The sequence below is a fragment of the Rhinolophus hipposideros genome (assembly GCF_964194185.1).
Source record: "Rhinolophus hipposideros genome assembly, chromosome: 13".
Lineage (NCBI taxonomy): Eukaryota > Metazoa > Chordata > Mammalia > Chiroptera > Rhinolophidae > Rhinolophus > Rhinolophus hipposideros.
The window spans coordinates 21180791-21205338 of NC_138059.1; the positions used below are offsets into that span (position 1 = coordinate 21180791).

General features: G+C 31.9%; 1 protein-coding gene across 5 annotated transcripts in view; it reads left to right on the plus strand.

Annotated features, from left to right (window-relative positions):
* The window catches only part of CSMD3 (CUB and Sushi multiple domains 3), a 1140077-nt gene that overhangs the window by 854133 nt on the left and 261396 nt on the right, over nt 1-24548 (plus strand). For all 5 annotated transcript variants that reach the window (XM_081069899.1, XM_081069900.1, XM_081069901.1 and 2 more), the window contains 3 exons: nt 10898-11089; nt 20667-20805; nt 24351-24538. In XM_081069899.1, the coding sequence (XP_080926025.1) occupies nt 10898-11089; nt 20667-20805; nt 24351-24538 (519 nt within the window). The remainder of the gene's footprint in view (nt 1-10897; nt 11090-20666; nt 20806-24350; nt 24539-24548) is intronic.

Sequence of the window (24548 nt, forward strand, 5' to 3'; positions counted from 1 at the left end):
TGCTTGACAAGTTTTATATCGTAAAAAAATTTGTTAAAGAAAGGAATTCTGAAAAGAAGTAACTATTCAGTGTCTGTGAAAATAGTTAAGCTGAAGGTATACACGTTGCTGTTGAAAACAATCTAATTTAATTTTTTTCTCCATTTAAAAAAATAGCCCTAAATTTACCTCAGCATCTAAAAAGAAAAACCTTTTTTGGTTAAAAACAGTATGGCTTTTGGAGACATCAATTGAACTTGCCAACAATTGAAAATGTATTAAAAAAAAAAAAAAACAAACCTTTAACAATACTGGTAAAAATAAGAATATATTGAAAAAAATTATTTGGGAAAAAATGATTAAAAAAACAGTAAATATGGCTAAGAAACCCATTAAAGAATGTACATGTGTACTGCAAATTATTATTTTACTTGCATTATTTTTAATGTTTAGGTAATTCATATAAAGAATGTTTCTTTGTGCACAAATATATAGCATTTTCTTTAGAAATTATTTTATTTTTAAAGTAGTTTGTATATCGGTAACTCCATTGAAATGTTTATCAATAATTATCAATTTTGTTAGTCAATACAGATTTTTAATTACATAACTTAAATTATTTTTAGCTTCTTGTTCCAGTCCCAGAATTTTTCAATTTGAATGGCAAAAAGTCACCTGATTTTAATACCCATTTTATTATGTTAAAGCCATGTACACATCTGCTGTCCCTCTTAGACTATGTCCCTTTGAAGGGCAAGGATATTATTTTGTTGATAGTTGTATCCTCAAAACTTGACCCTGCACCTGTACTTAGTAATTAGTATATGTTAAATGATTCTGATTATATAGAAAAAAAACTAATAATGTAAAATTAAAAGTACACTGATACTGTATACTGTCAGTCACAAATAATGTAAAACTGCTGGTATGTGGTTTTACTGTTTTTGCTTATTAATTCTGGCGATCTCCAAATATCAGAATTTTTTTCTCAAATTATACTTTTATATATATATATATTATCTTTTGTAATCTTTATATATAAAATCAGTTTCCTGTATAGGTAACTTTGACAGTCTTCAACCTAACATAGCTTTTGATTTTACAAAAATTATCAGTAATTTTATCCCCACTTGAGCCCTTATATTGAATCATAATAATTAATGAAGGTAGGGAGATGTTTCCTTATTAAAATACATCTCCAGTATCAACCATAATACCTGCCTCATTGTGGGTGCACAACAATTATCTGGTGAAATAAATGAATAAATATGTATTTTTGAAAGAGAGTTCTGTATATTTGGAAGTCTATTACAACACTGACTTTGAGGTTTCTTTTACATCCCATACATTAAGCAGCTTTGTTTCCCTCCTGAGTGGATGGGAATGACTCTGTCATGCTGCCATCTACTTTAACCTGACTTGCCATATCATTAGGTGTAGCCTTAGAAACATAATGAAATTCTAAAGATAGCCACATTACTGAGTCACTGGCAGGCTATAGGCCTAATGATAATGTTGAACATTCTTTATAAAATTGATGGATTTTGTACAAAGCAAGGGCTCAGTCAAGGTCAAAATTCTCCAGAGTGAAATCCACCTCTAGGTTACCATCTGTATGTCAAATATTTTATGATTGATTTGATTCTGGAAGAGATTTCCTTCCAGGTTAAATATTCCCATTACCCAATTTGATTTCCTTATAGATAGTGAATTTGAGAATATAATGTCATTTCTTAGTCAATACAAAACTATAAGGCAATAAAACTGGAAGAGAGGAATGTAAGCCCTTGTGATTATCAAATTGTACTATGACCTTTCTCAGATCTCTGGATATTGCAAAATAAAAAAAAAATAAAAAAATAATAAAAATAATAAAAATAATAACAACTACTTTTAGACAAACTACACAGTGAACAGTAAAATCTACTGTTCTTCAAAGATTCATTTCAGAATCGATATTTTCTTAAATTTACACAATATGATTGTTAATATGGAACTTTAAGATTCGATCTGATACTAAATCAGGCATCTTACTATGCCAGTTTTACAGATGAAGGCAGCTAAAATTCAGGGAATTTATACAACCTGGTCATTTTCCCTTTCTTGCTACAGTAGAGACTAAAACCTAGTCTCTTCTCCTTTTGATAACATTCTTTATTCAACTGTATGAAATCCAAGATTTTTCTTTTTGAAAGGTCTTGAGATAAACAAGTTTATAACAAAGAGTCAACTTTCTGAACAGAAGGACCCACAGTAACTTAATGAGTGATTTTAATGTATTTATTCTTTGTTATACAAAGTAATGCAGAAAGAAAACTAGAATATTAATTTGCCCAAAGTAACTAATATGGTAATTTAGACATTATCTCTGATTAATAGGTCAAGTTATCTATATTTTAGTTGAAATGTATACAACCACTACATAGTTACAATGGTAAAAACTGCATTAGGTAAAATGCATACCTCCAATTAAATTACACTCATAATTGGATAAAAACAAAAACAAAAAAGAGAAGTTAGAAGTATATATACAATATTAATGAATTGTTACAATGGTGAAAATATAGTCATATTCTGTAGTACTTAGTGCTATTTTGTTCTGAAAACATCTTCAGGTTATCCAGATAGATTAAAATAAGTTAAAATGTAATATTAATGTTGTGTTACCGGGTACTTGAAATAAATGTTTCCCAGTGTCAAAAAATAATTAAATTATAAATAAAACTTCAGCATACGCTGAAATGACTAATTATAGTTTTGTTCATTCATTCATTTTGCAAATATTTATTTAATGAGCTATTTTTAATTATTGTGGAGTAGTGTCTTCATTTTCTTACGTATTCGAACAATTTATTCCTTGGTTATACCAAAGGTTGATCTGATAAAGTCACTTTACTTAATAAATGTAATTAACTCTTTCAGTAAATTTAGATAATTGGTGAAGATTGAGGGCATTGTAAAAAAAAAAATTCTAAGTAATTTTAATATAAACTCTCTCAAACTAAAGCATAAATTGTTTTCTAATGCATGCTAAGATATGCAGTTATATATAGTTAGCATAAGAACAACATATCTTATACAATTGTTTCTAGTATATACAATAAGCAGTTATGAAATTGTATTACTTCTACATGTCTTTTTTATACATTCTGGGTTATGCACCCATATTATTAAGAATTATTAAGAAAAAAACTGCAATGGATACAAGTTGTTTTGGGTGGAATAAAAAGCATTCTGTTTTTTTGGGGGGAGTTTTGGGGTGGGGGGAATATCTGTGTACTCTAAAAGTGTAGACATCCGTCCTTGTTCCAACATAAGGTTTGTCTTTTTGGCTTATTGTCATTTATCTTCTATTTCCTGTTTCCTCTCCTGCCTGTCTTTACATGAGGCAAGCTCAGTAATTTTAATAATAACCCAGTTGTCTGAAAAAGGTTGTCTGGAAGGTTTTGATTCCTGTGTTCCCCTTGCTGTGGATAAGGTGTTGTAGGCAGAATAATGACCACTAAAAAGAGTTCTGTTTTGAAAGCAAAAATTTGTCATTGCAAGTTTATTTCAAACTTATTATAATAACCAGATTAAAAAAAAAAAACTCATTTTGTTATAAATAAATGTTACCATACAGGGTAAAATCACTGACATTAAAAATAAAGCAAAAATTACAAGATTTTGTATTTTTGCGAATGTTCATTTTTTTTTTCTTATGTCAGTAGTTTTTAGCTTTTATGGTGAACTGATTTGTAACAAAAGCATTTGTATCTAGGTATTATACTGAATTAAAAGTAAATTTGCAATGAGAAATGTTTTACTTTCAAAATGGAACTGTATTTATTTGCTTTTTTGGACATGAATAGCATAGGAAGAATTTGTATACACAGGTGAAATTTTAATTACTTTTTTTACAGTTTTCTTTCTACAAATCTAAATATGAAAAGATTTCATAATTTTGCAAATGTTTTGGACATGGTAAGTTGAGTCTATTAGAGAGCCAAGTAAAGAAGTTAAATGGGCAGTTGAATAGAATGGTCTGGAACTCAGAAGAGCCATTAAGGTTAAATATATAAATTTGGGAGGGATTAAGATAAAATGAGTATTTAAAACTATGACATCAAATGAAGTTATCCAGGGAGAATTGTAGAAAGAAGAGAGCAGAGCAATAAGGATTAATCCTTGAGGTACCCTATCCCTCAGTCATGAAGTTTAAAAGATAGAGATGGCAAAAGATGTGCTTGAAGAAAGAAGGTATCATCAGATTTAACAAATGTTGCTAAGAAGTTTCTGAAAAAAGAAAGCATAAATGTTACCATCGGATTTGGCAGCCTAGATTTAACAACAAAAATTTAGTGAATATACCAGAAGAAAGGCTGATGATGAAACTGGAGACACTTGTACAAAATATGTTCCTGGGGAGAGATGTCTACTACGTTTTCTACTAAAGAAAGGAGAGAGATGGAAAAAACAAAAACAAAAACAAAAACAGTTGGTAGAGGGTGGGGGTATAATGAGAGTTCTGTTTGATTATTTAAGATGGAAGATATAAGCCACATTTGTATAATATGGGGAATGACCCAGTAAGGAAGGAGGAACTGGTGATTCTGAAGAGATGAGAAATTCTATGAGATCCTTGAGAAGTAAAGAGGATATAACACCAGCATCACACAAACTAAGGTTGACCTTATATAGAGCAAGGCTGCCTTCTCCAATGCAGCAGGAGACACCAGATAGATTCCATGGTGGTAAAATGAGTGGCTGCCTATCTTATCTGACAAGAAGAGAAAAGAAAAATGAAAAAAAAAAAAAATTGGAGTGGAATGTCCTTGGTATTATAAATACTTAAAGAATATAATTTGGAACATATCTGACACAATTTGGCCTGTATAAGTCCAATTTTATTTTTATTGTTTCTAATAATATCAACAAAAATAACTTTGAGTCTTTTTTTGTTTCCTTTTATGATGAAATATCAGCAGCAGGAAATTTTTTTGTGTTATGAACGGTTATAAACTGCTAAATATCTCTTGCATTTTCATTTCAAAATAGGTCTATTTTTTTTGTTGTTGTTAATTCTTTCATCAATGAACAACTGGCTAAGTTCTATTAGTAGGACATGACTTTGTTTTGTTTTATATGGTAATGGGATAGGTTTGTGCTGTGACAATTTACTATTGTGTTTAAGATCCCAGCTGTTTCTTGAGTTAAAACCTCCACTCTGCTAAGAGCACACATTTAACATCACTAAGGCTTTGTACCCATTTAAAAATGGGTGATATTTCTTAAGGATTTTTTGTTTTACCTTTATAGTATAAAGAGCCAAGTCTAGACAAGTATTTCCTATACTATATGTTCTCGTTAGAGACGGTAATCATGATTATAATCATTTTATTGGTATATATTCTAAATTAACTGCCCTTCATATTGAACAACTATATCTCTTTCTTAGATACATCGACTTTATTCAGTTTGACACAATTTATACCAAAGGAGTCTTGTGGATAAGACAATAATGTTTATATCTGTGCATTTTTTGGTAAAAAATTAATTACACTTAAAGTTAAATGCTGTAAATATATAAGTTTTTGGACTACTCCAATCAGTATGATACACAGATAGTCACTCTTTTTTATTTAAAGATAACATTTAAAGATTAATAATATATTTTAGAAATTTCAATTTAACTAATCATATCATTTGAGTTGTATGTTATTGAGTTTAAGTAATCATATTTTAACTTATATAGACCATACTTTAAACACTTGTTATTACAGAGTCTATCGATTTTACTTAAGAAACGTCCTTTGGGTATAGTCTGAAGTCTGCATTCCCACTTTGACTGCCCTAAATAATGTGTGATGTTGGGAAAATTTCTTATCCTTTTAAGCCTCAAATTTTTCATTGGAAAACAATGGATAATAGTACCCAACTTCTTGTGAATCAAATGAGATAGAGCTCATAGTACAGTGTTTTTTAAGATAGTAAGTGCCCTATAATAATTACATATTAATAATATTAGCTACTCACATACTCTCCCATTTATATGCCTTTTCCCTCTGACTATTGTGATTTCTACTCAATAATTAGCTGGTATAGGGAACACAGTCTACAGCTATGTGACAGACTAGCCACTTGATAATTCCTATTCTAGATTAACCAAAATATAAATAGCCAATCCATTTGAGAAAAAGGAAAAAAAGAAAAGGGAAATCATCTTTTATTGTCAATTTCATAGTTTTGTAAGTGAAATCCAAGTTACATTTGGATATTATAGGATATAAGCACTTTCCAGAATGTTCCTTTCATGATATTATTACAAGATTGTTAAGACACTTTGTTGGAATTTCTGCTTACTTTGCATATTTATGTTTGGAAAAATTGGAAATGAATGGCAAACTTAAACCTAATAGAACAAATACAGATAGATATTCATTTTTATCAATTAAATCTGAAGCACTTTGAACTAAAGATAACAAGGAAATAAAAATTACCCATGTTGATGCATTGATGATAAATATATTATTTTCTGACATATATTTTTTTATTATATGTTTAAAATAGTTGATAAATTAAAATGCTCAGTTACAGAAAAAGTCTTCATTCTATAGAAACACACTTTAGCTTGTTCTAGAACAGGAGAGAATAGAGAGGATCAGACACCTACTTGAAAACATATATAACAACAAAAAGAAAATGCAATAAGAAATATATGTTTTGAAAATTGTATGTTCCACAAAAGTGAAAAATGAATACCCAATAAAAAATATTAATCTATTTTATATATGTGACTAATACTGTAAGTTCTAACATTATGTGATTGCTTTTTTAATCATTCTAATTATGTGAAATTATTTCACTCAAAAGGAGATATAGCATAGCTCCTTAAATCATTATTTATTTAATTCAATGGCTACAATTTCTGTTAGATACAGAAAACAAGAATGATTGGTGATAAAATTATTATAATTTTGTCTACCCACAAACACAGAGTATAACCGTTATGGAGATCAGTCTTTCAATAAGAAAAGAAAATAACATAATAGTATTCATACCAAGTAATTGTTCCCGTGTATATTTGACTAATTGCTTTTAGAACTCAAGCAATTGTAGAGAAAAAAAACTTTTTTGGTCTTTCATTAAACCCTATCCTCTACTGTACTTTGAAATCTTGCTACTAATTTGTTTATTAAGAGAAAAAGGAACAATAGGAGTTTACTATCTTTCTTTCTCCAAGTCAGCCAGACCAAAAGCAAATGCATATTTATACACAATATATCTTAGTTGTCATTTAAAATATTATACATTAGCTTATTTTAGTTACTTGGTTCCACCTTAAATCTTTAAGCCGGTAAATCCAACAATAGAGCTAAACCACATTTTTCCCCTAAGACTCAGCTAAGACAGGATTATACCAACTGCTTTCATTTGATGTGCTTTTGTAACATTGTTAGATGTACAATTTTTCTTTTGAGAATGTTCTTAAGCTTCAAGCTTCTTGCAGACAGAATCCACCACATGGGAAGCCTCAAAAAAAAAAAGTTTTTCGTAATATTTCATGTTATTACTATTTTTCCATTTAAAAGCCATAGCATATATCACATTTATGTCACTTCTTTTCAACAAAAATATCTTAAATGAACATCACTCCACTTATAAATTGTAAAATCAATCTATAGATCCGTTTTAGGTTGATGGAAACTATCCTACACCATTGGTGGAAACTCTCTTACAAATATTATAAGATTATAATTGCTCAGCCCCTGTGATGCATGACAGACGCTCTGATAAGGAACGAGGATGGGTATTACAGAATAAATTCACTTAGAAGTTGGAATCAAGTCTTTACCCCACTTCCCTTGATATTCTCCAATATGAATTTGATTTTTTATTAACAATTAAAAAAAAGTCTCTCAAAAATGTATTACTCGTATGAAGGTAGATTTAAATATTTTTTTAAAGGTGGATTCAGATTTATGCCACCTGTAGCTTTTTCAATTATGGATATAATCTCTAGCTTTTTTATAGTTTCTTAATGGGGTTTATTATTTTATTTTGTTTAACTAAGGAGAGAAATTGCATATCTGGAACAGTTATGGGTAGAAGAGGACAGTCTAGTGTAACATTTAAGGATGTGTTCTGAATTCAGGCAGACTTGGTTTCAGATCGTGGTTCTGCAATCTTTAGGTTTTGTAATATTTGACAGGTTAATCTACCTAAACCTAGTTTTCTCACCATCTAAAATAAGGATAATAATGACAATTGACTCCTAAGATTGTTAAGAAAATTAAAGGAATTATACATGTATTGTCCCTATCCCAGGCCATTGCTCAGAAACACTAGTTTATTGATAAAATAAAGCAAAACTATGACTTCTGATTATATACAAGGGGTGCCAAAAAATGTATACACATGACTTGTATTCATCTTTTTGTCATTGGTATATATTGAATATTACAATTTTAATAGTTTTTTTCTTTTCTTAAAATGTGTATAGATTTTTTTTTTTTTGGCACTCTGTATATAAAATGACACATAGATTTTGTTTCTTTTAATTGGTAAAAATGATGCTTGCAGTCTACGTTTTTAACCCTATTAAAAACGTAACCTTTTATGAACATACCCTTTCAAAAAATAAACTTACCCTTTAAAAAAATGTAAATAAAATATATATGATCAGTTCTTCTGTTATTTCTACTGCTTTTACATGATATTGGCTTATTTATACATGCCACCAATATCCCTTTTTTTTTTTTTCTAAGTTCTTTAAGTGACACAGTCCTCTTAATTTCCACACAACTTTGAGTCAGGATATTACAGTACTATGTGTAGATTTTCTGGTTTCTTTGTCATTTTGTGTGTACTAGACAGATGAACTATAAGAAATATATTGGATGAATTAACAGATTGATTAATCCATTCATCTGTCTACCTCTCTACATGTGTGTCTACCTACTAAGGGATATATAAAATTCAATCTGTTAATCAGTACCAACACTATATAAAACAATTTGATGTCTGTTCAGTTCTATTTGTGTCTGTTCATTTCTTCTTTGTATTCTTAGCACATAGCACAATGACTAGAATATATTAAATTAGTAAGTGAATGAATGAATGAATGTCAGTTATGTGTCTGTAATCCAGCAGTTTGTGTCATTAATATGCAATTTAAAACATAATTTGCACAAGTGCTGAATTCTACGTTATGAATATAGTTTAACAACAGTTTAAATGGAAATTTTAATAGTTTCTTTGTCTTGATACTTAATTGGCATATGCTTTAGGGTAAATCTACTTTGTGATCATTTAATATAATATATTGTTCCATTAACCAGAATAATTAGAGTTAACTATTATTAAATGCGTGATGTACTGTGTATAAAAGAATGATTACTATAGTCTCATATTACTCTCCTGTCATAATGTTTTTAACTTTTTATTTTTAGATAATTTTAGATTTACATGCAGGTGTAAGAAATATTAAAGATAGCACCTCTATACTGTTCACCTAGTTTCCTCCAGATAACTTCTTGCATAACTATAGCATGATCTCAGAAGAAAATTGACATTGATAGGATTCACTGATCTTATTCAGATTTTACTAGTTTTACGTATACTCATTTGTGTATTTGTGTTTATTTAGCTCTATGTAGATTTGTATGACCACCACACACGCACACAGTCAAGATGCAGTACAGTTCCATCACAAGGATCCCTCACGTTACTCTTTTGTAGCCAGTCACCTTCTTCCATCCCCTCCCCCGACAGCCTCTGATAACCACTAATCTGTTTTTTCCAACCTCGGTTTTGTCACTTTAAGAAAGGTAACTTTACTAACCATTGTCACCCCAATAAGCTAAAAAATAAAATAAAAATAAAGTTACAATAAATAAAAAAACAAATTACATGTAGAGTCAACCAATATGTATGTAACCTTTTGAATTTATATTTTTTCACTTATCATAATTCCCTTCAGATTCATCCAAGTTGTTGTATCATTATTATTCTTTTTTTAGCACTGAGTAATATTCTATGGTATGAATGTACCACGGTCAGTTTAATCATTCACCTTTTGAAAGACATTTGTGTTCCTAGTTTCCAACTATTACAAATAAAGCTATGTGCATTTGTATTCAGGTTTTTATGTAAACATAAGTTTTCATTTCTCTGGGGTAAGTGTGCAAGAGTGCAGTTATTGGATTGTATGGTAAGGCCATGTTTAGTTTTGCAAGAAACTACCATACTTCATTTTAGAGTGGCTATACCATCTTACATTACCACCAACAATGTATGAGTGATTTAGTTTTCTCCAGAATCTTGTCATTATTTGGTGTTACCAGGTTGTTGATTTTTCTTTGTTTGTTTTTCGTTTTTGTTTTTAGCTGATCTGATAGGTATGTAGTGCTATCTCTTTGTGATTTTAATTTGCATTTCCCTAATGGCCAATGATGTTGAACATCTTTTCATCTGCCATAGTATCCTCTTCACTGAAATGGTTTTTGCTTAATCTGTAATTGGATTTTTTTCTTCTTTTTTCACAGCTGAGTTTTAAGAGTTCTTTATATATTCTAGATACAAATCCTTTGTGGAATATATACCATGCAAACATGTTCACCCATTACCCATTCTGCAACTTTCTTTTCATCCTGGTCAAAGTGTCTTTCACAGAGCATTTACTAATTTTAAGTAAATCTATTGTTTAGCTACTAAAATGTCATGCCCCTCCTTGAAATAAGTTAGCATTCAAATTATTTAACAACAACAAAAAAAATTAAAGTATTTATTGTGCAGACATTTAAAATTGCCCGAGCAGTTTTTAAGTTAATTTTCTAAAAGCGCATCAATATATACAACATGCTAAACAGTAAGGTCTGGACTTCGGGATTGATTTTGGTACCATCAAAACTGAACGTTTGTTTCTATCTTTTGATAGGCTCTGTTGCCACTGCGTGTCGTGATCCAGGTGTTCCCATGAATGGAACTCGAAATGGGGATGGACGAGAACCTGGGGACACTGTTGTTTTTCAATGTGACCCAGGATATGAGCTTCAAGGAGAGGAAAGAATAACCTGCATTCAGGTAGAAAATCGATACTTCTGGCAGCCCAGCCCACCAGTTTGTATAGGTATGAATTAAAGAACAATTAAAATTTTATGCAAGTATAAAAAATGGTTAAAAATGTGCATTGTTATCATTAATTAAGAACAATATTCTAGGATAGGTATCTATATGAGAGTTCAAGATTTCAGAGGTCTATGAACCTCTGAAAAAAGTACAAAATTTTACATGATAATTATTTTTCTCCTGAAGAAAAGTGTCCATAGTTTTATTAGATTCTCAATGGTTTTATGATACTTGAAAAAAAAAAAAAGTTAAGAATCGAAGCTCTTGAAATATCCTGATTTTCCCTTATATACTATATGAATGTAGTTATTCACTGCTTTTAATATTTGTAGAGAAGACTCAGACTCTACATATTAAATGGGCCTTACTGAGCTTTCCTCTACATTGGTTATTTCTTCTAAGAAAATTTTATCAAAACTTGTGTTTGACTTTCAAAGCTTTGACTTTTCATTCAATTCATGTGTTCTAAAAGAATATCAGTTCTTATTTTGATGATCTAAGGATTTGCAGTAGCTTGCTCCATACTTCGTACTGTTTACCTTGTATCTCCATGCTCCGTTCTTGAATTCCCTACTTAGACTCTAGAAAATTCCAACATGTGTTATTTTTCTCTTTAGGTATGAGAAAAATTTAGAAATACCACCTTTGGAATAAACCAGTGAGAAAACCTGCTATATAATCTTTTTTTTTTAAATGTAATTAGATGTTTTATATTAAACTAGTTTCATCTGAAACCTTTTACCTGGAGTGTTTTAGAATTGGTCTCATCTTGAATTTATAACACATTTTGACCAAAGTATGTTGTCTGTACTCAAAATTGTGTTTTTCTACATATTCTCTTTCTTACTACACTGGAAGCAACTGGAGAGAAGATTCATTGCTTGTTCATCATTGTGTTATTTATAATATTTAGCACAGGAAAAATTAGCACGTTAGGATAGAAAGCCTTATTTTTATTTACATATATCCAACTCATAAATACATTTAAATAATCATTCATAGTATTGTTATGTTTTTGTGTTTTTGTTTTAATTTTCTTTTAACTCAAATGGTAATAAGAAAAGAGCATTTAGTACCTCAGTCAGAAATAAACAAACTCAAGGACTCAATTATTTAGATCTTTTTTTTACCCCACCTTGTAACTTCTTATGCAAGAGTTCCAAACTCAAAATTTCTGGGTCATTCATTTTTTCCTAGGTGTTGCTCTTGACATTGGCTCACACACACACACACACACACACTCACACACACACACACACATCCAAAATCTCAAATCAGCTAGCCAGGGAACAGTCAGTTCTAGACTTCTGTGAAAAATGTGGCAGATGACAAGGGACAATCATATTAAAGACATTTTTTTAAAATTACAAAATAAGAGCATAGGTTGATCTAGTTCAGATTTAGCTTTACCTCTCTTTACACTTCATTAATTCTGTTTAGATTTCTTCATCTACCATTGCAAGATTCTAAATCATCAAATATTAATTAATTTATACTTACCATAACTTTAACTCATAAAAAAAAGGAAAAAAATACTGTTAAGAAACATTTTTCAAAGAAAAAAAAGACTGAAACAATGAAGTTTTCATTTGTTTGTTTACTACTCAGTTAACCTAACAAAGCCCCATTAAATTAAAATGCCACATTCCAATTAATTGGAATTTGACTGAATATCTCATAAAGAGAATCTTTTTTAAAGAGGAAATGTTAAAACAGCATTGACTTGCTGTGACCTCTTGCTTTATTGTGATTCTTAGACCTGGTTAAAGGGTGCTGCTTATTAGAATTATCCGGAAGGCTATATTGTATCAAGTGTTTTGATGTTTAGTATCCTAAAATATTTAACAGCTTTCTACTGAAATTCTAGAGAAACACTAAATTACAAAACATAAAGAATTAAAGAGTTTTGAGATAAGTTGTTACAAAATTCCATTTAAAGACAAGACTTTAGCTAGCAAGTCCTAATTCCAAGGGAAAAAAATGTTGAACAATAAATCATACTTAAATCGAGCAGGTTGGGGAAAGTTCTTACATGGATTATGATGCTGTGTATTATTTTTTGGTAGGAAAAGATAGCTTGAAGAGAGGATATGCATTAGAGCTTCTCTGAGGAAGAAAATAACCTAAAAGTAAAATGTCTGAAAAATTGCTAAGACTGCAGGAAAGTTGACCTCTGAAACTGATAAGAAAGAACTCCATGATTGGAAACACTGTGCCAAAGATTAAACCCTGAACTTTTTAGAAACTCTATAAGTCTGTCTCAGACCCTGGAGCGTAAAGCAGTTTGCTTGCATGTAGAAGTAGTCAGCCTTATAGCAAGTATCAAACAGAAGGACGTCACATTTAAGAGAATTAATATAGAATTCATTCCAACAAGACTGACAGTGTGAAGATGACGTTGACAGGGCCAGAAGAAGAGTAGCAGCACTGATTATGAAAATAAATAAAGACATTAGTGTGGGTAGGCTGTTGAGAAAGACAATAAACAAATAAAACTTAGTTGGGGTAAAAAAATTAAGAAGATTGTAAAATAATTATCATTAGTTGCCTGTATAACTGCCTCACAAGAAACTATCCCCAGAACAAAAAAATCATTAGTGTCAGAATTCCATAGAACCTAACTGAAACTTTAATACATAAATCTATTTGACTTAAGGAGAGTCTTATTCTAAATGCTTTATGGTTAGATGCATTAAAATAAATGTTTTCCAAATGGTATTTAAAGTTTGGTATATTTAAGGCAAAGAGAATTTTCTTTACTCACAGAGTGTTGGGATATATAAATGTCAGATAATGTCTTTGTTTGTCTTAATGGCTTTTGTAGATTTTCAGACTCAACTAAGAAAAGGAAATACAGTGGATGTCAATGTAGGAAACATCCCAACCTGAAGAGAAGTTTTGAGTTTATTTGAGCCAAGCTGATGACATATGCCAGGGGGCAAGATCTCAAATGTTCTGGAGAGTAACAGTTTTGCAGCTTCTTATATGTATTTGAAATTAAGGAGGGAACATAAGGAAGATTACATGGGGCTCAGAAAAAGAGCAAGGCAAGGACTGGATTGCAGGATAGTTAACAAGATTATGTGCTCTCTTGAGTGTTAATACCCCCTTCCAGGGGTATTACTTCTGGCCTTTCAAAGGTGTGTTAACCCAGATGCACAAGGACAATGACAGGACTGGCTTAAAACCTTTCACTAAAGCAGTTATAGGCCTGGGGTGTGACTACCCACTATGACCTGCCCAGCTAGGAATTTATGATCAGATCAACCTGCGAGGTTACTTTCCATAGAACTGCTTTTGCCACACAGGAAAATCTTGACAAATAATTTAAATGATATAATTAAAATAATTTTGAGAGCATCTTATACCCAAATAATAATATAATCATGGAAAATATCCACTAAAATACTTAAAAAATATATGCAATAGAGTTTCCTATATCTTTTATGAGAAAGGATTAACACACATAAATGTATATATGGATGTGTGCACATGTAAAAAGTGTCTAATAATAAAAAAGGCCAATGATCCCTGTAAAAAAAATAAGGAAAATTGAAACAAACAGTACTCTACCATGCTCCTCCAAATTACATAATCCCACTACTTTAGCACGTAAAAAAAACACAGAGAACACTTTGCTATCAGTTCTCTCTTTTATGCATATATATACATATATATTTGCTATTATTATACATTTCTATTTTTTTTCAAATTCACATAAGATTTTTCAAGTTCCAAAGGCAAAATATGCTATTTATATCAAAACTCATAACTCCAAATTAGATCATATGTTCATCTGTAGTCATCTTAACTATCTTCAAAATAAATATGAAGACCCACCAGCAATTCCACAAACATTTATGGAATGCATAGTATGTGCTCAATCCCAGGTATAAAATAAGATATGAGACACAGTCTTTATCTTCTAAATTAGTGATGAATGCAGGTACCTTAATGGAATATTTAAATACAATATGGCAAGGAAAATAATGAAGATAGACAGAGGTGTCTCCAGATTGGTTTGGAGAGAGTTTAAAGAGATCCCAGGTTGGAAATTTTTAGGAACCCTTCCTAGAGCCAAAATGAATCTTGAAACATAAGAGTTATATAAATGTAGAAATGAAAAGATATTTCAGGTAGAAGGAATAGTATGGGCAAAGACATGGAAGTAATAGGAACTATAAGCAGTTTGATGGTATTTGCATGTATATGATGTGTCTAGAGTGGTGGTTGAATTAATTGGAAAGGTTGCAGGGGTCAGGTCACGAAAGCTCTACTAGAGTTGAGTCATCTTTTAGGCGATATGAATCAACTGTGGAATTACATGCATGGGCATAGTATGATTAGATGTTTTCACTAGGGGCAAGACGAATTGGAGGAACCTAGAGGTGTGGAAAAAAAGAAGTGATTGCAGTAATTCTGGAAACAGATAAAGTCAGATCTAGAAATATGGTAGTAGCCATGGAAAGAAGAGATGAGCTGAAAAATATCTATGAGGACCTGTGAAGTAGAGTCTTGGTGGTTGCTTTTTGATGGATTAAATACAAGCATTCAATGAAGAAAAGGGAAGAATCTTATGCCGCTAGCTTAGGAATATAGGTGGTTGATTACCATTAATCAAACAATTTGGAAACCCAAAAAAAGTAACAGAATTGAATAGAGGTTTGGATATGTTGAATATTCTGTGTTTGATATACTGATGGGCTATCAGGTAGAGCTAACCAGTAAGTGTTTGGGCATATGAATTAGAAGTAAGCAGAGATCTGATGGAGAAGATAGGAAAAAGGAGTCGTCAGTGTATAAATAGAAAATAAAGTCAAATAGTAAATATGCTCAACAAGGAAGAATGTAATAGAGTGAAAATTAGAGACAACTAGGTAAGAAAATCAGGAAAATACCAAAATTATAAGAGGAAGTGAAAGAAGAAACACTTGGCAGTAAGAAGTATATATGAAGACACTAGAAGAAAATTAGAAGTGGAGTTCCAAAAACAAGGAGAGTGAATTTAAAGTGAAAGTCAATAGTTAAGAATGACTACAAATACGAAGAAAACGATAAAGGAAGAAAAGTCACCATTATATTAGTCAACACAAAAGTCATTTCAGGGTGAGCTTAGATGCCTTTGTGTTGCAAACAAGGAGCTGAGGGAGATACAGCAATGCCTGCAGAGAGAATGAATTGAAAAAGACCAAATAAAAATATCTGGATCCCTAAGCAACAAAAAGGTTATTGTGTCTCTCTAAACATAATTTAAAATAAGTTTTCTCAGGATGAATACTTGGGTGCTCTTCCTTGAAATATAAGAAACTATTTTTCCCCCATGATGACCTGCTTTACTAATCATGTCAGCCAACTGGAGGTAAATACAGCACATAGGTGAAGAAAGAGACAATGGGACTAGACCTTTTCAAAAGACAGAATTGTAAAATAAAATATAGGAAATAAGTAAGGAGAGACTTTGATTAAAAAATAATTATTGCAGGGTTGGTTGGGGTGGAGGATGGGGAGAGCTGTGACAGGGAGAGCAATATGATTTTAAGATCCATAAGTATCCTTTAAGTGAAATAAGTCAGACAGAGAAAGACAGACACCATGTGATTTCACTTCTATGTGGAATCTAAAAAAACAAAGTAAATGAACAAGCAAAACAGAAACAGACTCATAGAGATAGACAACAAACTGATAGTTGCCAGATGTAATGGGTTTGGGGACTGGGTGTAAAAGGTAAAGTGATTAAGAAGTATAAATGGGTAGTTACAAAATAGTCATGAGGATGTAAATTACAGCATAGGGAATATAGTAATAACTATATTCTATATAATTAATATAATAACTAAGTGTGGTGCCAGGTGGGTACTAGACTTATCAGGGGGAATCACTTCATAAATTATGTCTAACCACTATGCCACACAGCTAAAATTAATATAAAGTAATACTGAACGTAAACTATAATTAAGGGAAAAAAACCAAAAAACTCTACAAGCATCTCAAGGGTTAGGAAAAAAGGATTTTTTTTTTTCTTTTTTAGAGAGTACAGAAAGCTAGAATAAACCCAGCCTTTAATTGGGGGAGTGGGATGAAAGGGTGGCCAGATGGGCTAGAAGACCAGAGACTGTTGTGCTCAATCCAGCCTATCCCAAGCAGGGGTTGTGTGCTGGCTCCAGGCTGAGGGTGTGCCCAAGTTCAGGGGCATAGAGGAAGAAGTTTAACCAAAGTTTGGTTACAGGCATTTTATTCTGATTGATCAGTGAGGACAAGCAGTTCAGCTAAACCTCTGAATCAAATAGTGGGAATTTGCAGGAACTATGTCTGGTCTTGTCGTAGGAAAATGAGGTGGGTTTATTTAAGGGATATTTTCTAAGGCATGATAAGACATATGGGGAGGAGTGGTTCCTCACCGTGAGCTCATTTAACCAAACAAAAAATGGTGAGGGGATTTCTTAACTATCGGGTAAAATTCAGCATTTTCAGTTGAAAACAAAAAAGGTGAAAGGATATAGGTCATAGAGAATTTTGTTTTATTTTTAGGATGAAAGAGACCTGAGCATGTCTATGGACAAACGGGGAGAAACCAGAGAGAGTAAAGGAGATAAATGAACAAAGATTATGGAGAAGAAAGAGGGATTATGTGACTAGATTGAAGGTGTTATCCAGCTTAACAGGAGGGACTCTTTCTCCTCTGATTGTAGAAATATTCAAGAGGCCTTGACATTTGAAAAGGGAGGACTACAGAAGTGAGAGTTTTATGTCTAATCATTTGATAAGATACCACAAAAATATACAGGTGATAGGTAAGCAATGGTAAATCAAGTCGGAGCAAATAAATATTCTCCACAGAGTAGGAGCTGAGGTCATCTGCTATGACGGAGTCACTGAAGCAGGGTATAGAGGAGCGTGGAGAAAGGTAATAATAAACACCCATAATTTGGATAGCAAAAATTACCCAACTGTGATGATGATTTTGTATATCTAGACTCAGGCAAAGAACGGAGAACTGCTTTGTTGCCAGGACCAAAATCCTCCTCCTTTCCAAGCCAGTTTTATTCTGTCAAGAGAATTCAGCATGCCTTGTAACTGAATGGTAAAATAAACATGAAAATAAAATAAAATAAACATGTGGGATTACATCAAACTAAAAAGTTTTTTCACAGCAAAGGAAACCATCAATAAAACAAAAAGAGATCCTACTGAATGGGAAAAGATATTTGCCAATGATATATCTGATAAGGGATTAATATCACAAATCTATAAAAAACTTACTCAACTCAACTCCAAAAAAACAAACAACCCAATTAAAAAATGGGCAGAGGACTTGAGGAGACATTTTTCTAAAAAGGACATACAGAAGGCAAGAAGACATATGAAGAAATGCTCAACCTCACTAACCATCAGAGAAATGCAAATAAAAACCACAATGAGATACCACCTCACTCCAGTCAAAATGGCTATCATCAATAAATCAACAAACAACAAATGCTGGCGGGGATGTGGAGAAAAGGGAACGCTAGTGCACTGTTGGTGGGATTGCAGATTAGCGCAGCCACTATGGAAAACAGTATGGAGGTATCTCAGGAATCTGAAGATAGAACTACCCTATGATCCAGTAATTCCACTCCTAGGCATCTACCCGGAGAAATCCAAAACTCCAATTCAAAAATCTGTATGCACTCCTATGTTTATTGCAGCACTTTACAGAATAGCCAATATATGGAAACAACCGAAATGCCCATCGGTCGATGACTGGATTAAGAAGCTGTGGTACATTTATACAATGGAGTATTACGCAGCCATAAAGAAGAAAGAAATCTTATCATTTTCAACAACATGGATGGATCTAGAGAACATTATGTTAAGTGAAATAAGTCAGAAAGAGAAAGACAAGTACCATATGATCTCACTTATATGCGGAATCTAAAGAAAAGAATATGTGAATGAACTAATCAGAAACAGTTTTGGGGACACAAAGAAAAAAACGAGAGTTGTTAGATGGGCGGGGTGGGGGGGTTTGGGGATAAGGGGAAAGGTGAAGGGATTAGAAAGCAGCTGGTAACCAGAAGATGGCCTCAGGGTTTTTAGAAAATTAATTTGGGGAACTTATTCAATAATGTTGTAAAGATTTTGTTGGGTATCCAATGGACATGCGTCCTATTTGGGAGACCACCTCAGAGGTACTGTGGATGCCTGATCATGGCATTGTACACCAGAAGCTAAACATTAATGAATGCCAACTATAATTTTATATATATATAATGTGATGGCATGGGGGGAGGGGGGTTCACTGTGTGAGGGATATAAATGATGAACGTCTAAGTATTACCTTGTCTTGTACACCTGAAACTAATAAAAAAAAAAAATCCACTCCAAAAAAAAAAAAAAAAGAATTCAGCATGCCTTGTAACTGAATGGTAAAATATATCTGAATAAATTATAATTTTTAAAGAAGAATGCTGATGTGCTGATTATGTGTAGGAGACATCAGGAGATCGAGCATCTCTTTCTCCTTCTCTTGATCTCTCTTGTATTTATAGCCTGACTCCACCACCAAGGACCTCCATATCTAATTTCTCTATTTTTCTGAAGCTGGCTACTCTGTATGTATATATTTATGATAAACTCTGTTTTAACAGACCTCAACAATAATCCCCTAAACAATTTTTCTCTCAATTTCACTAATAATTTTTGAGCCTTTTCATTGAAGTGTTATAGAAACCTTTGTTTGGAGATAAAATAATAATTGTAATGACTGTCCATTTTTATTAACAAGTTAGGCAACTAACTAGAATTTAGGAATATTCTAGCACTCAATATAAGAGGATTTTATTGTAAAGTGCTGTAGGTTCTCAGATAAGTATCTGTTCTTACTCATTAACTATATCAAAGTCTCTTCCTCCGTAAATACATTAGAAAAAAAAAGGTACCCAGAGGGTAAGGGAAGTAGGATGTGGGAGATGAGGGTAAGGGGGATCAAATATATGTTGATGGAAGGAGAACTGACTCTGGGTGGTGAACACACAATGGGATTTATAGACGATGTATTACAGAATTGTACACCTGAAATCTATGTAACTTTACTAACAATTGTCACCCCAATAAATTAAAAAAAAAAAAAAAGGTACCAGGGAGGATGTAAAAATGAGTCAAATAGCTCATATCCTATCATTCTATTTATTATTTGAGGTTTTGTTTTGCTTTGTTTTGTTTCTTACTTTTCTGGTAAGCTTCAGATTTTTTTTCTTTTTTAGTAAACATGGGGAAACCATCTCTACACCTCTTCTCAATGATTTTCTTGTACATGAAAAAAAAATTAGTAATAGAAAGGGAGATAAGTATATATGTATATTTTATTCATGTCTTTTGAAGCCAGTAAAGGAGCTAAATTCAATACGTTCATATACTATGTATTTAATATTTTAATGGTCTTTCTTGAAAAACAAGGCAATATGCAAGCATGGAGTGGTATAAAAAGTCAGGTCTGTACAAAAACCTCCTAATCCTTTTTAGAAAACTTTTTTTTTACAAATATGGATAGCTGAAAATTTTTATTAATCACTTAATAGGTTTTCTTTGTTTGTTTAAAGCACCCTGTGGAGGCAATTTAACAGGATCTTCAGGCTTTATTCTTTCACCAAACTTCCCTCACCCATATCCCCACAGCAGGGACTGTGACTGGACCATCACTGTCAACGCAGACTACGTAATCTCCTTGGCATTTATCAGGTGAGTGCCTGAAAAATCTTTTTGCCATTTGCTTTAGTGTTTGCTTAGGCAAATTTTTATTTCTATACATGCCATTTTTATTATTGTTTACTAATTCCGATACTAATACTTTGCAATCAGCTGTTTACAAAGCCTTGTGTAATAGCAGAGAAGCCAGTGCAGTTCTGAAGCTAGTGGGTAAACATCTTCAACAGATTCCAGTATAAAGGACACACGTTAATGATCCAGTGGTTTCTAGACTCTCATGAAATGTGATCTCTTTATAACCTTTCCTCCCTCCCTGTTTTTACCATCCCTGCTTCAAAAAATTACTTTTTCCTGAACTTCAAGATTAAAAGGTCAGTACTTCAAGGATTTTTTTTCCTCCCATATGTGCCGCACTCAAATCTTTTTGAAGCTTCTAAATATCTACATGTGCAGCACCGCCATTGGGTTTGGGAAGATATATAGTCTACTTACCACCTTTTCTGGTGGTCTTATTAAACCAAACTGACAAAGAAGAATTTGATGGACAATTTCTGAATTTCTCAGCAGAACTTGTTTTCATGATAGAACTTTCCATGGGAGCGTTTTAAAATTTACATTTGTTTTTTAGCCCTGTAGTTAATGGCAGGGTTAGCTTAGAACTGCAGTAGTGGAGGATGCAGCTTGTTGTGTGGGAAAGGAGGCAGCTGAGTTTGAGACCTAGCTCTGCCCTTGTCATCTGTGTTACTTTGGGTAAATTATTTGATTAAACCTGTGTTTTCTCACATGTAGCGAACAGCTGTTATCACAAAACCTGGCTGGTCTCTTCCCCTTAAGATTTCAATGGGAGTGTTAGGTAACAGCAAATCAAAGAGTTCCTAGTAGAAATGTTACTAATCTTCAGTGTCCAAGGCTGATGTTCATGGACGATAGTAACACAACCCCTCTTTCTCCTAGTGTGTTAAAGCTACTTGGTATTCATGTAAAATATAAACCTGAAATATGCATTTTTTTCTAATATATTGAAGATATATTTTTTAAAAATTACACAAAAGATAGTCTGAACCCATGAAAACTTTAAAAAGTGTAAATATGTGAAATTTTTATTTCTATAATTTATAGCATTACATTGCTAATTGGCAATAATAAAGCAACAATGATGATAATGTTAGTTATATGCCAGGAACCAATTATAACACAACTTCCTGAGATATGTATTACTATTATTCCCCTTTTTTTAGTTGAGGAAATGCCGTTACTGACATTAGAAATGATAAAATGTATGATACAGTGCTTAGTTTACTTATAAAGTTATTCTAGCGAGAAAATGAGTGATAGAAAAGCATATTACATGAAGTGCATGACCTAAACTTGATTTCTAGTTATGTGTCATTACGTTACCTTAAGGAGACCACTGACATTTCAGGGCCTTTGTGTACTCACTGGTACAATAGAAATGATAGCCCATTCCTTATACCACAGGATTATTGACCAGACTATGTTAATATTTATGAAATTGGCTTGTAAATTAGAATACACTATTTGAATGTACCATCCAGTTTTCAGGAAAAATAATCATTACATATATTGCGAAGATTCTAAGATTTCCTAGAAAAAATAAATTTTTGTTTTATTATCATTTTGAAAGAAGTTACAAATCAATATTTTGAAGTTTTTATTTAACCCCAAGGTAGAATTAAAAAGAAATGCACTGCAATCCATTGTTAAGTAGACATTTGGCCTGCCAGGGATCATGCATACTGCTATAATATATCACTTACAAAGCACTCGTTTCTAGTGATTCTCCCAACAGTGAGATAGATAAGTAAGTTGTAATTCTCATGATATCTTAATGTTGAAAGAGATGAAATTCAGAAAGGTGGTGTTTTATCCCAGGCCAACTGTACCATGTTTCCCTGAAAATAAGACCTAGCAGGACAATCAGCTCTAATGGGTTTTTTGGAGCAAAAAGTTAATATAAGACCTGGTTTTATTTTACTGCAATATAAGACCGGTCTAATATAATAAAATATACATAATATAATATAATATAATATAATACCATGTCTTATATTAATTTTTGCTCCAAAAGATGCATTAGAGCTGATTGTCCGGCTAGGTCTTATTTTCAGGGAAACACTGTACTAAATAAAGAAATAAGGCCTTATCCTCTGATTTCTGCTATATTAAAGCAAAATTTACCAAAGTTTAGACCTATTCACTGAAAAGTTTAAGAGTAATTAATTGAATTAGACTTGTAAAACTACTGAATAAATTAAAACAAAATATAGCAATTTATTCACGTTACGGTTTCTTATAAATGGAAAGGTTGGGAATCTCTGAATTATCCCAGTCTTTTCACAACATTTCATGTACAAGTAAGCTAGCTGGATTCCTCTTCCTGATACACACATAAAAGGTTAGAATTGTTGTGGAAACTTAACCTCTAAATCCAGTAAATTTGGAAATAATATCTCTTACCTAACAAGTTTCTTACTTAGATGCAATGATGATAAAACTTGACAAAATAATTTCTATGCTGATGGATGTTCAACAATGGCAAGCTTTACTGATTTTATTTGTTGACTTTTTTTAATGACACAATTGATGCCATTCTTTCCTCTGCCACAATATGATCTAGGTAATAGACAAGTGATTGCATGTCTTCTGCCTTCTAAATATGTAGGTTTTATAGTCACTATGGGACAATTTTTATAGTTTTAAAAGTTGTTAAGGCAAGTTCCTTATGCAAATTATACAATATTAATATATTGATTTGAGTAATTTACATGCTAAAAATGTCCTTATTCACACATTATTTAATTTTGACAAATAGTGTATTGGTTTGATTTCTCCTACATTAAGTTCTAAGAGAAGAAATTATATTTACTTTCAGGAAAAATAATACCTAATACAATGTGCAGTGCTTCATTTGAGTAATTTAAATGCAAATTCTGTATTTCAAACTTCTGTTTGAATCTAATATGCAGAGTAGAATTTTAAAACAGCAAAACTGCTTATAAATTTTGAAATTCAGGGCAAATTGTACCATTGACAAAGAAAGAGTTTGCATTTTCTGATGCAAAATATGTAAATGATAAATTTTAACAATACATATTGTCCTCCACATTTTACTGACATAAAGTAACTTACAGAAGGATATATAGCTTAACAAGGGGAGAAGCAAGCCTTGAACCTACATCTCTGACTCCCAATCCTATACCCTTTCAACTAAACTGTCTGTGTTAACAATCATTTGTATTCCCTATAGATACAATGCCAACTTAAAAATATTTGAAAATATCAAGATGTATTTTTTTCCCCATTACTAATTTGATATTCATATTCAGTGTGCTGTTGCCAGGCAAATTTTTGGATTAACTTATTTTGGCAGAATCCGTTGTTATTTTTAAAGACATTGAGTGAATCAATATGTAATTATATGACTTCAGATTATTACATTACCAATAACCATTCCACTACTCTCTCTCCCTTTTTTTTTCTGTTTTTTTCTTTGTGTGTGTGTGTGTGTGGGGGTGTGTGTGTGTGTGTTTGTTTTTTTTTTTTTTTTTAATTTTCAGTTTTAGCATAGAACCAAACTATGACTTCCTCTATATATATGATGGACCAGATAGTAATAGCCCACTAATTGGAAGTTTTCAAGACAGCAAGTTACCAGAGAGAATAGAAAGCAGCTCAAATACCATGCATTTGGCTTTTCGGAGTGATGGATCTGTTAGTTACACTGGATTTCATTTAGAATATAAAGGTAAATATGG